Genomic DNA, 12288 nt, shown 5'->3' with positions numbered 1-12288 from the left:
CAGTAAATTTTTAGGCCTAAATTAAAATTTAATACTGCAATTTGCTTGAAAATGATGTAAAACATTGTAAATTAGAAGATTGTATTCAGTAGATTAAAAAACATTTAATTATAACGTGAAAATATGATAAACTTGCAAATTAATAAATATCAATTTAAAAGTGAACAAACACACAAAATGATGGATTCTATGGAATCTAGGCAAATATATTCACTGTATAAGTCATTATCACTTAGATAGTCAATTTTCCTTTCATCATTCAAAACGGCAGTTTTTTCCAAAAACGAAAAAGTACATTTTTTATGTTCAAAGTCATTTTTTTATGGTTACAATTTATAAAAAATCCACGAGTTAAGAATACGCATGTGACTCAAAAAATAATACATTTAGAGTCAGAAAACAATATAGACAACTTTTGAAATCAAGAAGAAATAATATCGCGTCTTCAATCTGGTGGGATATGAGAGGCCCGGTCAATATATTTTATTACATATTTTATATTTTTGCACCGACAATGCCGGAATAAAAAAGACGGTAGTTAAAATGAGTCAAAATAAGCAGTTATAAGAGATTTGGGCATTTTGAGTCAATTAGTTTAGATAGTTCAACGCTTTTTTTCCACCTCTGGGTCTGTCAGACCCTAGCAGACTACTGGAAGGTTAAAAAACCAAAACGGACTGAATTCTGTACACAAAAATTGGCGTCAATCTTTAAAAAATACGGCGAACTGAACTCTAAACACAAAATTTCGTCTCAATCTTTAAAAAAGTAGAGCGAAGTGAACCGTGAACACAAGAATTGGCGCGTCAATCTTTAAAAAAACAAGGCGAACCGAACTCTAAACACAAAATTTCGTCTCAATCTTTCAAAAAATAGAGCGGACTGAACCCTAAACCCAAAAATTGGCGTCAATCCTTAAAAAAACAACCGAACTTTAAACACAAAACTGAAATTTGGTTGTTTGGTGTTTATTCGCTTTTCCTTGTCCTTCACTTTGTTTGGAACTCCAAAATCGATATTTCATCGGTCAAATTTGCAAGATTCCATAAACAGTTGATAATTATGGAGTAGGTGACATTCAGTAGCTTGTTATGACCTTGTACACGACAACCACACACCTTATGAGCGACTCCTCCCCTTTTACGCTTTATTATGAATGAAAAAATCATTTTTTGCACTGGTAATTGAGGAGTTATTTTTCAAAACTCAATAAATCCATTACATTTTACAAAGGTTTAGAAAAAACGATAATTTGTTCAATTTTCTTCAAATTTACTTCAACTATTTTGGCATAAGAGGATAACACAACGTTTTAGCAAGAGGTTCAAACCCAATACGAGTCAAAATTGGATTTATTGAGTTTCAAAAACAACTCCTCAGTTATAGAGCGAGATTTTTTTTATTGACGGTGTTTGTACTTTCATTTAAATTTAATTGTTTTCTTTCACCTCCAGCCACATAAAAGGTCCCATCCAAGACGCCGACGGCTTCATCACAATGCTGGTGGACTTCAACAACATGGGGGCCCTAATGCGCCGCGTGATGACCTCCGCTCTTACCAACCCACAAGTGAGTTCAACTTCTTCTCTTTCGCTCCTGACTCCTTCTTTGCAGATTTACAGAGACATGAACAAAGTTTCAACAACTGCCGATTCCGAATACGCTTTGTACATCACCGAATCTCAGAAAATCTACGAGAAAGCACTGGAATCTCTGGCCAATCCCGAGCCTCTCGAAGAATACAAAGATTGTCCATCGTTGCAGAAGAACCTCGTCCATAAAACGTTCTTGGAAGAATTAGTCTTTTGGACTGTCATGTTCGAGTTCCCCGAGAAAGTCGTTTGTTTGCTGTTGAACATGTTGCCGGACCCCAACTACAAAGAGGCGTTGATGCGAGCGATAGTTCTGCATTACAGTCGGATATCGATGATGTTAGAGCGAACCAATGATCCCGAGAATGTCAGTAACAGGGTGGTGCATGCTAGCGTGCAGTTATTTTCCAACGAAAGTTTAGCTTTACGAATGACTGAACAGTTGAATTTATTGCACGTGATGGTGGTTAGTTTGAGGTACATGATGAGCAAGATTTTGGTGATGAGCAGTCTTCACGGTTTGTTGATTCAAATTAAGAGGTTAACGTGATGTTAAGAGGTGTATTTTACAGATCCTGAGAACAATTTCCATTTGGTCGTCGACTGTAGCAAACGAGTCATGACCGAGCATTGCTACTGGCCTTTGGTTTCCGATTTGAACAACGTCCTGTCGCACAGACCCGTCGCCCTCAAGTTCATGTCGGACGATCATCTTATAAAAATGTGGTTTGGGTTCCTCACCATGTTTCAAGGAATGAACGTGAACCAAAGAGAAACAAAAGAGCACGTTAAATTCGAACCCAACACGTACTTTGCCGCCTTCAGCGCCGAATTGGAAGCCAGCGCGTACCCAATGTGGGCTCTAGTGTCACACTTAACCGACGACAGCACCGCGCCGCTAACCCGGAAAGTCCTGACCGCATGTCTCAAACAACTGAAAACTTGGTTGGAAGCGATCAACTTTACTAGTCTCAATATGGTACGAAATCTTGAAAAATTATGTCAATCATGTACAGCATAACCATCTTAATTTTTCTAGAATGACAACCTCCAAGTGTCTTTCCACCTACCTTTGCATCGCTACTTCTCCGTTTTCTTGTGTCAAGCCGTCGCGAAACAAGGAATCAGTCTGAGTGAGGTGCTACCCTCCAACGAGGACCTCCTAGTGATGATCTTACACCCTCTGAGAGTTCAGGTGAGTTATGCAACCAATAATACACGAAACGCATCAGTGACGATGTCTAAATTTCTTTCCGAATAATTTTACGGTGGCAGCACACCGGAAAATGCGATGGACACATTAAAAGTCGCGTAATTTCATTTAATTATTTTTTTATTATTCGTTGTTTCACTTTTTGCATGTTTTACATCGCGCTGTGAAAGTGAAAATAATTGAATCGGGAGGTTTAATGACTGCTAACGCATGCTGTGTTTAGGTGGGTTTGTTGATAATGTGCTGGAATGGTCGCGTTTATAAACTAACGAGTTAATTTGTAAACTTTGGGTATTGTTGTACCAATAATGATATACTTGAGAATTTATTGGTTGGTAGAACTGCTTTGATTTTGGCATTATCATGTTTAAAGACAGCTATAGTATATCCGGTGAGAGATTGGGAAAAATTTGACAGTTGACATATAGGTTGGCAGCAAATTATGCAACAAAATACACTTAAAAACACTAAATTCCTACGCGAACTGAGTTGACAGGGTCGACAGTAAGTGTGGACTTATTTTGTTATTTTAAATTTCGCGCGTAAATTTAGTGACTTTTCGGTCATTCAATGTCTCACTGTACAAACTATACATTCAATTTTCTCCCTAAGGAATCAAAAGCCTGCTTTACACCCAAAAAGTTTCGAAAATTTACACAGGAGAGTCGACTGAGCAGAATGAGCTGCACTTTATATCCGGTGAGAGATTGGGAGATTTTGACAGTTGACATATAGGTTGGCAGCAAATTATGCTACTAAATACATTAAAAACACTCAATTTCTACGCGAACTGAGTTGACAGGGTTGACAGTAAGTGGGCTTATTTTGTTATTTTAAATTTCGCGCGTAAATTATGTCGTAAATTATGTATATATATGTCGTTATTAAATTGACAGGTCTTTGGCATTTGTTATTTCATTTATTATCAATGCATTCGGATTTGTTTTAGCATATTTTTTTCTTATTCGTTCTGTTTTTTCGCTTTACGCCCAATTCGTCATTTATTTTTTTTAACTGGCTAAACCTGATTTTTCCTGCAGAGAATTTTTGTAGGCGCCAAATTTAAAATGTTGCTCTGTGATTGGCCGTTCAGCAGAGCGAGTTATACAGTGCTGATTTTTTTTTGTAAATTACTCTTGTAATTTCTGTGAAATGTCAAACAAGAACTGTCACATGTGTCCAAATGTCAAGAAATTGTAGACACATCAATAATAGTCTTTTTTTTGTTATTTTCAGTGCAGATTATTAGGCATTTTATTATAACTTTATTATAACTAAAAATAGGGAAAAATTGAATGTAACGATTTTTGAGGTTAACACGTTGTCAAAGTTGAGTGTATTAATCAATAATTAATTAAAAATTTATTGCAAAAGAAATATTTCAATAAATATTGAACTAGTTTTGACAATCATGCTCTTGAGGCATGCTACAGTTGCGTCAAGGTCAAACGCTTTTGCTACCAACAGTTACTGATAAAAGTCGCTAGAACCTGCTGCCAACTAAATACAAGGTGTTTATAAATGTTTCTAGCATCAAGGGCGGCTCTGGAATTCCTGTCGGGAACCACTTTGCCGCTTTGTTTTCATTGTGAATACAACTATTTTGAAAATTAATTATAATGTTACTTACGTCAACGACGTTTCTGTTTTGGTTTTGTGTCAAAATTTTTTATTTTTAGGTTTCAAAACACAACTAGAACAGTTTTCTTCTCAAAACTCACTTTGCTCTATGATTGAGGTTAACTACAAATGTCAGTTGAAAAGTCTAAACCCACATTTAAGGAGCGGCAAATTTCTTTGACATTTCATAGCCACCCTTGATGCTATACCAGAGCTCATTACTATCGGCCCACTCATTAAAAAGTTGGCAGCAAAAGCGTTTGACCTTGACGCAACTTTGGCATGCGTAGAAGCTAATCGTCTTTCATTAGCATTACCAAAACTTGTTAAATCTCTATTAAAATCATTCTTTTGCAACAAATTTTTAATTAGTTATTGATTAATACACTCAACTTTGACAACGTGTTTTCCCCTAATTTTTTCCCTAAGGAATTGAAAGCCAGATTTACACCCAAAAATTTTTGAAAATTTACACTAGAGAGTGGACTGATAGCAATGAGCTGGACTTTAGAAACATTTATAAACACCTTGTATCTTTGGCACCGATACTAATGAGCTCTATATAACTTTCTCAATTTTGAATAAAAAACGATGGGAGTTGGAGGTCTTATTATTTTGTTAGTTTACTATCTGTACTAAATTACAAAATTTTAGTCTAAGAAATAGAATTTTTAGAAATGTCTATTTTCCGAATAATTTAAAAATGTCTTTTTTTTTTAGAAAATTTCATAACTTTAGAAATTTTGATCCTAAAACAGTAGAATTTAAAAGAGGAACTATTTACAACCAGTTTCGTAACTGCAAAATTTCATGTGTATTTTTGTTTGTTTTTTTGCAAAAAATTTGCGTACACCCATTTTTTGCTAGATTGAGTTTGCCTTCATTTTGACACTGACAGATTCAAAAATTAATCAAAATGCCCAGAATTATTATGACAGCATTTGTCAGTTTGACATAACCTAATCTAAGAAAACCCAATCACATAGCCAAAAAATCTTAAAAATTCTGCTACTTGATATTTTAAGTGAACGCAAATTTATTGCAATCCAGTGTTCATTGGACATTTAAATGTTTTAATCTTAAGAAATATTCGGGACACGATTTTTAACAATATCAGAAATTTTAAAAACCAAAAATTATGGATATTTCAGACAATTTTTGGAACTTTCGGGAGCCTTTGACACTTTTAGGAAGTGTGAGATTTGTATTAAACCAACAATAATTCTTAAAAACGGAAGGAATGAAAAGAAATTCACAATTGAGTGTCATCTATTAATCAAAATTGATAGGCATCCATTACAGATATTATTTAAATGATCAAATCCTGCTCCTTTATAAATATGTGAATTCTATGCAGGAAAAATAACGTATAGGTGGCCCTGGGTTTTTGGTGGACCTTGCTTTTCCGTGGCCTGTGATTTTTACACATAAAAACTAAAATCTTTGGTTTTCCTTCATTTAAATGTTAAAAACAAAACATTCATGGCTAGTACATTCATAGCCTACTCTGATTCATTTTTTGTTAATTACACCTGTTTGGTGCAATATTGTCCTCCCAGCATCAAACATTTGCATATAAGGTTAAATGCTCTCGTTTAACAATGACGCAAGGTTGAAATTAATTCTCCCAATTATCACTTCGTATAAATTACTCTATTTCGTTGGAACATACAAAAGTGGACACTAAACAATACATATCTAAGATAATGACTCTACATCACAGTATTAATATTGATTGTCAAATCAATTGAATGGTGGCTCGCTTTCCGGAAAAGCGACTTGAAGGTGCTTACTGAAGTCGTACGTAATCAACTTTGGTGCGATGAACCCGCCGAAATGTTTCTGACCCTTATGGTAGATGCCGGCGCCACTCAACGGGACCGGTTGGAGCGAATCCACGGGCTGAGCGTCCAAAAACGGGACGGTGGTTTGAGCGGCGTCTCTGTCCATGTCGGTGTTGGTGAACTCGATGTATTGGTCGCTCTTCGAGTCTGGTAGCGAAGGGGAAGGAGAACGGGTGCTGACGTCGGGATCCACGAGTCTGACTCTGGTTCTGTGAAAGAAAGACGTGTTATATTCGTGGTGGTACCAACAAGTACTTACAAACGGGTTGGTCTATAAAGTCCTTGAAAACTATACAGAAATTAGATGGGGGCTGTTGGGGGCGGTGGTACTCACCTCGGTTTGTTCAAAGAGGAGTCTGTGTTCGGGTTGTCTTTGTACATGCTTTTAGTCTGGGGGTCTATAAGTCTTCCCGTTTCAAAATCAAAGGGTGTGATGTAGATTTCGAAGTTGAGGTGGGAGCCTATGAGTTTGAACCTGACGCCCGTTACAACGTATCCATCGTCTGCGGTGAGGTCATCCAAGTCCACGGCTCTTTTCTCCCAGGTTAGAGTGTGGTAGTCTTGGCCATTCGCAGTATTGCTGTCGGTGATCTTGTAGTCTTCAACTGGAACCCAAGTGATGGTCGTCACGTCAATATTCCCCCGTGGTAACAGTTGGCCTTCCTGAATCTGTAAGTGGATAATCCTGTTGTGTTTGACGAATCGCAGTCCCGTCACCACCCTACAAAAAACTTAGCTCCGCCCTTGTCAACCAATCGAATCTCACCTGTTGTTTCTAATATCAGCGATCGACGGCCTCAAATTGATGTACCTATCAGAATTGATACCTTGTTCGTCGCACAGACAGAAACAGTAGGAGCAGTGCCAGAAGAGCCACCTCCACCAACTGTCCACCTTCGTCGTGCCCCGCCTACATCCCTGTTTCCGCCCCAAAACACGCCCATTTTCGTACTCCACGTATTCGTATCGTCGACTCAAGTTGTCGGCAGGGCACACCCACATGTCCGAGTCGACGTATTTACAATTGACGATTTTCCCAGAGCACCGCCTCTGTTTCTTGCACCAGAGATTCTGGTAGCACCCATGACTCTTCGTGTAGGTGTACTCGGCGCAGTTTTCCCTGCACGTCCCTTCAGAGTTCAGATCAACTTCGTTTTGGATGTACCCTTGCAGAAGTTGGGTCACTTCCTCGTACGTCTCTCCAGAAACGTGACGTTTAGGGTCGCACTTCCAGAGATCTCGTGAAGTCGATCGCATCGCTGATTTCACCGCGTCGATGATGCTGTTGGTGCGTTCTTGAAAGCGGTCGCGGGCTATCTGGGCCTCCATGGTAAAATTACCTTGGAAAAAATCAGATAAATTGGGGGTTTGAGCGAATGGTGGTTACCTTCTCCGTAGAGACGTTTGAGCATGTAAGCGAACTGGATCATGGTGTAACCTTTGAGTTCGGTTAAGGCGATGGCGTTGTACAAACTGAAGAGGACCTGTTGGGGGGACTGATGGGCGTTGCATAACATATCGCCTTCGACTTCCTGGAAAAGGGTGTCATTAGTTACGGACGGTGACTGCGGTGATTATGTAGGAATTGGAATGACGTGAGGAAATATCGCTTGGTCCTTCGGGGTGCGTAATGAACCAAGCCTCCCAATAATTTGATTGTTGCATTCCTTGCCGATAAGTGAATTGGAATGACGTGGGGAAAAATTATTTGGTCCTTCGAGCCGGATTTGGAAAAATTCGCGACTGGTGCGTAATGAACCAAGCCGATAAGTTCTTTTCCGCTGTGACTCAATTAACGTGTGATGCAGGCAAAAATTTTCGCTTTCATCTTTCAATACCCGCATAAATCATTGCGCAACGCCCTCACCTTCCTGGCCTCATTGAACAAATTCTTGTCCTCCACGATATAGTGCAGTCGATTCAAAGACTCGTTCACGCTATTTTTGGGGTCCTCTAAAATGGTCCTGGCCAAATCAACCCAAGCTTGTCTCGGCGAGGGAATCCTGTCCTCTCCAATTTGTAGCGCTTGGAACCGCCTGAAGGTTTCGTACAAAGCGTAGACCCCCCTCAGATCGGTATAAGCGTACGCGTACGCCCAAACTCCTTCGATTGTCTGGAGGCCGTGGTTGACATCATGAGGGAAGATCTTGAAACGGACATTTAAGAAAACGGCCTCTTACAAGATTCGAGGTACCTCTTGTAACCTATCACCGAAGTTCTTGAACTCTTTGATCAGAGCAACCTCCAGCAACTCATTTTCTTTGACGCGATTGTTGGTCTGGTCCAAGACAAAGTCCCAAAGGCGATCTTCCTGGTTGAGGAAATCGAGCCGTAACTGGTCGACGACGACTTTTCCCGGTTGTCTGACCCGCGCATGGGTTAGAATGAAGAAGGTGCCCAGCACCAGTAAAGAGCGAAAAATCATAGTTCGTGAACCTACAATTGTACTGATTTCGATAAGAATTTATACGCGTCGAATTGACCCTGATCGTGCTCTTGGAATAAATTCGGAATGGACGCAAAGATGGCGATATTATCAATTCTTTTCCTTATGAAAGTTACCGATAATCCGGAACGCGCACTGGTTTCATGCTGCGCTTGAAGAGCCTTCCGGTTTTTTCCAGGAGGGTCAACGTCACGTCCTGGCTTCAAAAATTCAAAAATATTCCAGAGCAGTACTATCAAGGTCGCGTTTATTGTTTTCATTTCTATTATTGAAATCGCCCTCTGATTTTACCGTATAGTTGGTCCGGTCCGGCAACACAACACAAAAATGTCGTTTTATCAGACACTCACAACACTGGGTCTCCGACTCGTGTCATCCGCCGGATCTCACTGTTATTGTTAACGAGGAATAATTTCACTGCGCCGCGCACTGTGGATGTTAATATGGAACTGACAACGACATCTTCTGGTGACGTTGGAGAGACCTTGGTCTTTCTCTTTTCTTGGTGGAGGTAATTTGTTTAGATGCCAATTTCTTTAATCACCGTGTCGTAATGTAAAGTAGGCCGAACAAATTGTTGATAAATACGTGCAGAAATACGGTTGGCATAATTGGTTTAGGTCTTGGTAATTCGACCGTTGAAATCTAATCATTGTTTTCGTGTTATTTGTTGTGGTCATGAAAGATATAGCCTTGCTGAGTTGGGCAATTTTATCTGACTTCCTCTTAGTCGTATCACTTCCTTTGTGGCAAATGTCGCAGATTCGAAGGTCGTCGCGGTACTCTTCTTTGAATTCCATTGCATTTGGTAATCCCAGTGTTTGATTTCCTCACGTTGAGTTTCACAGTTGCAAAATAATAAAATAGGGCGATGTATTGGAAATTTAATTAGAGATATCGGAAGTGGGATTATTGATTTCGACGCCGAGTTGAGTGGAAACCAAAACAATTGTTAGGGAAGCAACGTCGCCGGTTTATTTACTGAACAAATGAACTGTCATTGAATTGTCATTTTGGCAAGCGATCAAATGTAGTGGAATGCGTATAAAAACAGGAAACCAAAATTGTCAATTGTTCGTAGTCATCAAGTTGGCGTTGCTTTTTGACAGAAGAAAACGTGGTAATAAAAGGATGTGCGTTATTAGCCCATACATCATCGCGTCTGACAGTTGACGGACAGGCGCGCTTGAATTTTTCAAGTTAATTTGTCGTTTTGAGTTGCTAATTTGCGTTTATTGGAATCCATTTGTGTTCAAGCTCCGAACTCAAAATAGTATATTATGAAACGCGTTTCATAATGAACATTTTACCGCACGCACGTTTTTAAGAGACGATGAGTGCAGCGAGGAGTGTCATAATAGTATATTATGAAACGCGTTTCATAATGAACATTTTGCCGCACGCACGTTTTTAAAGTAGTAAGTAAGTGCGGCAAAATGCATTATGAACAAGTATCATACGCTATTTTTTCTATTTCGCCTTATTTTAAACGAAAAAACTTGATTTTGAAATCTAGGGGATTTTAGGGTAGTTGCCATTTGCAAAATGTTCGGGAAAAAAATTCGAAGTAGCCAAATCCGAATATCCAAAAGTAGTTTTTCGAATTTGCCGCTTTAATAAGTCCATTAAAGTACTCAATTTGGAGTCGTTTATAGGTATCTAGTAAAGAACTTAAATTAGGAAATTTTGTTTTTTAAGGATTGGCAAAACTAATCAGTCTGGCTGTCCACCTGTTTCCTGTCAAGTTCTTGGTCAATTTGAATTTTACGATTCGTGTTTAATAAATTGCTGAGTGAATAAAAATTGTATCAATATAATTGAACTGTCCTTTGCGGCCAACAATAATTGTACCTAAATATAATAGATGTGAATACAGGTTGTGAGGTTAGGTTAAAATTCAATGATAGTGAAACTCAATAAATGTCAAATTTTAAAATCAAGTGGCAAGTCGTGGTTACAAAACCATTACCAATCGTGTAACACGAAAACTCTTAGAATTGGAAAATTTAATTTTTTTATTAAAAAAAGGGTGCAAATTCGAAAAAATAGTATAAAGGACTTGTTTTATAATGGCATTGGTGCACTCGTCTCATACAAAACTCGCCTACGGCTCGTTTTCTACACCGGGACCACGTGCACCAAATTGGCCATTATAAAACATGTTCTTTAATATACTATTATTTGAAACCATTCCATAAATCACATTGTAAAGGTTGGTTTTCGAGATTTTTTTCGACATACGTCACATTGTTGTCAAAAAAGCAACGCCAACTTGGACCAATTATATTATTTTGAAACTTCTGTTTTCCCCCCGAATTCACGATAGTTTGATGGGTCTTTGTTTTAAAACAGGATTAACCTTATCACTGGTTTTCCCCGAAGTGATATAAAATTGCCAAGATTAAGTGATCGAAAGCGATAAGAACATCCTCGTTTGTTGGAACATGTCGTAACCTCTGTTAGCACTCATTAAACTCTAATTGATCGTTAAATCTAAAGAAACATGGTGAAAATACCCTTTCTGGAGACTCCCTAGTCTTTGTCACACTTTCGACCTGAGTCATCGCAGGTGTCCACTTAATGGTGTCCACTTAATTATCACTTCTTCGTGATTCATCCTCGGACAAAGATTTAGCCCCATTTTCTCAGTTCCGTGAATTATCTCGTCATAAGTCAACGAACTGTCATTCCTCTTACCTTGAGACTGTTCGATAACAGCTGCAGGATTCCCCTATCGTTTATTCCTCTTCCGCTAGGGACGACGTAAGTGTAGATATTCTCGATCATCCCCGTGACGGAGTTGGCGTCGTGCGACACGACGTTGTCGGCGTAGTCTTTCAGAGTGGCCTCCTCTAGGTATTGCCGGTGCTGCGTGTACTTCTGCATCGTCAAGAAGGCGTTGCCGACCAAATCGTGGTAGTTGAGGAGGTCGTTGAGACGCAGCTCTAATCTGATGCGTTCAGGGAGGTTGTTGAGCATCAAGGAGATGGTATTAGTTCCTGAAAATGAACGATGAAATTCGGAGGAATTGAGTTGGGGCGACTTACCAACGGCATCCACTTGAGCACTCAACATGTTCAACTTGGCGTTGACCAAGTCAATCTTCGAAAACAACTTCCGCTCCGTTTTGTCCAAAAGAGGTATCGGCACATCCGAGAATTCCACTTGTCCTTCGATGATGTTCCACGCTTTGGCTATCCATATCACTACGTCTTTGGCGACGCCAACAACGTCGAGCGCGTCGTGGATTCCGAAAGACGCCACCGGGGAAAGTAGGACGGTTAGGGTGGTGAAAACGGCAAGAAAACGCATTTTTTTGTGGATTTACATGAAGGACGTGTCGAATGGAAGCGGAACTCGGCGTTCACGTTCACTTGGACGTTGGTTAAGAGGCGGTTAATATTACCATATGTTTGGTCTGGCTCGGGCTCCCACTACTTTGCTCTCAGCTGTTGGTGTCTTGTCTTATCGAGGTGGGGGAGATGGTTGATGAATGATGATGATGGGTTTGGTGGAGTTTTGAGTGCGTGGCGGGTTGTCTAGAGTTGGTGGTCAGTAGTGAGTCACCGGGTT

The 12288-nt window shown here is 39.5% G+C and overlaps 2 protein-coding genes across 5 annotated transcripts in view; one reads left to right on the top strand and one right to left on the bottom strand.

Moving 5' to 3' along the window:
* Ubr3 (Ubr3 ubiquitin ligase) overlaps positions 1–12288 on the top strand; it is a 50681-nt gene that overhangs the window by 13546 nt on the left and 24847 nt on the right. Inside the window, exons 4-7 of the mRNA XM_088040593.1 lie at positions 1455–1569; positions 1615–2110; positions 2165–2571; positions 2632–2787. Coding sequence (XP_087896719.1) covers positions 1455–1569; positions 1615–2110; positions 2165–2571; positions 2632–2787 — 1174 coding nt within the window. The remainder of the gene's footprint in view (positions 1–1454; positions 1570–1614; positions 2111–2164; positions 2572–2631; positions 2788–12288) is intronic.
* On the bottom strand, positions 6057–12228 carry orion (chemokine-like protein orion). Of its 4 annotated transcripts, none has more exons than XM_088040627.1 (8): positions 9007–9128; positions 8464–8716; positions 8137–8415; positions 7657–7801; positions 7036–7609; positions 6604–6990; positions 6529–6558; positions 6057–6478 (listed from the first exon to the last, which is right to left on the bottom strand). In XM_088040627.1, exons 2-8 carry the CDS (start codon positions 8692–8694, stop codon positions 6169–6171), a joined length of 1956 nt encoding a protein of 651 aa, XP_087896753.1. In that variant the 5' UTR covers positions 8695–8716; positions 9007–9128; the 3' UTR covers positions 6057–6168. The 4 variants fall into 4 exon arrangements, with proteins under 4 accessions (XP_087896753.1, XP_087896752.1, XP_087896749.1 ...); XM_088040626.1 differs by having other exon boundaries at positions 8464–8705; positions 9007–9127; XM_088040623.1 differs by lacking the exons at positions 8137–8415; positions 8464–8716; positions 9007–9128 and adding exons at positions 11413–11714; positions 11763–12228.

The sequence above is a fragment of the Gnatocerus cornutus genome, chromosome 7 (genome assembly GCF_029298725.1).
Source record: "Gnatocerus cornutus isolate USDA-ARS CGAHR chromosome 7, icGnaCorn1.1, whole genome shotgun sequence".
Taxonomy (NCBI): domain Eukaryota; kingdom Metazoa; phylum Arthropoda; class Insecta; order Coleoptera; family Tenebrionidae; genus Gnatocerus; species Gnatocerus cornutus.
Note: the sequence above shows the minus strand (reverse complement) of the source record. Positions and strands in the feature narration are given on the sequence as shown.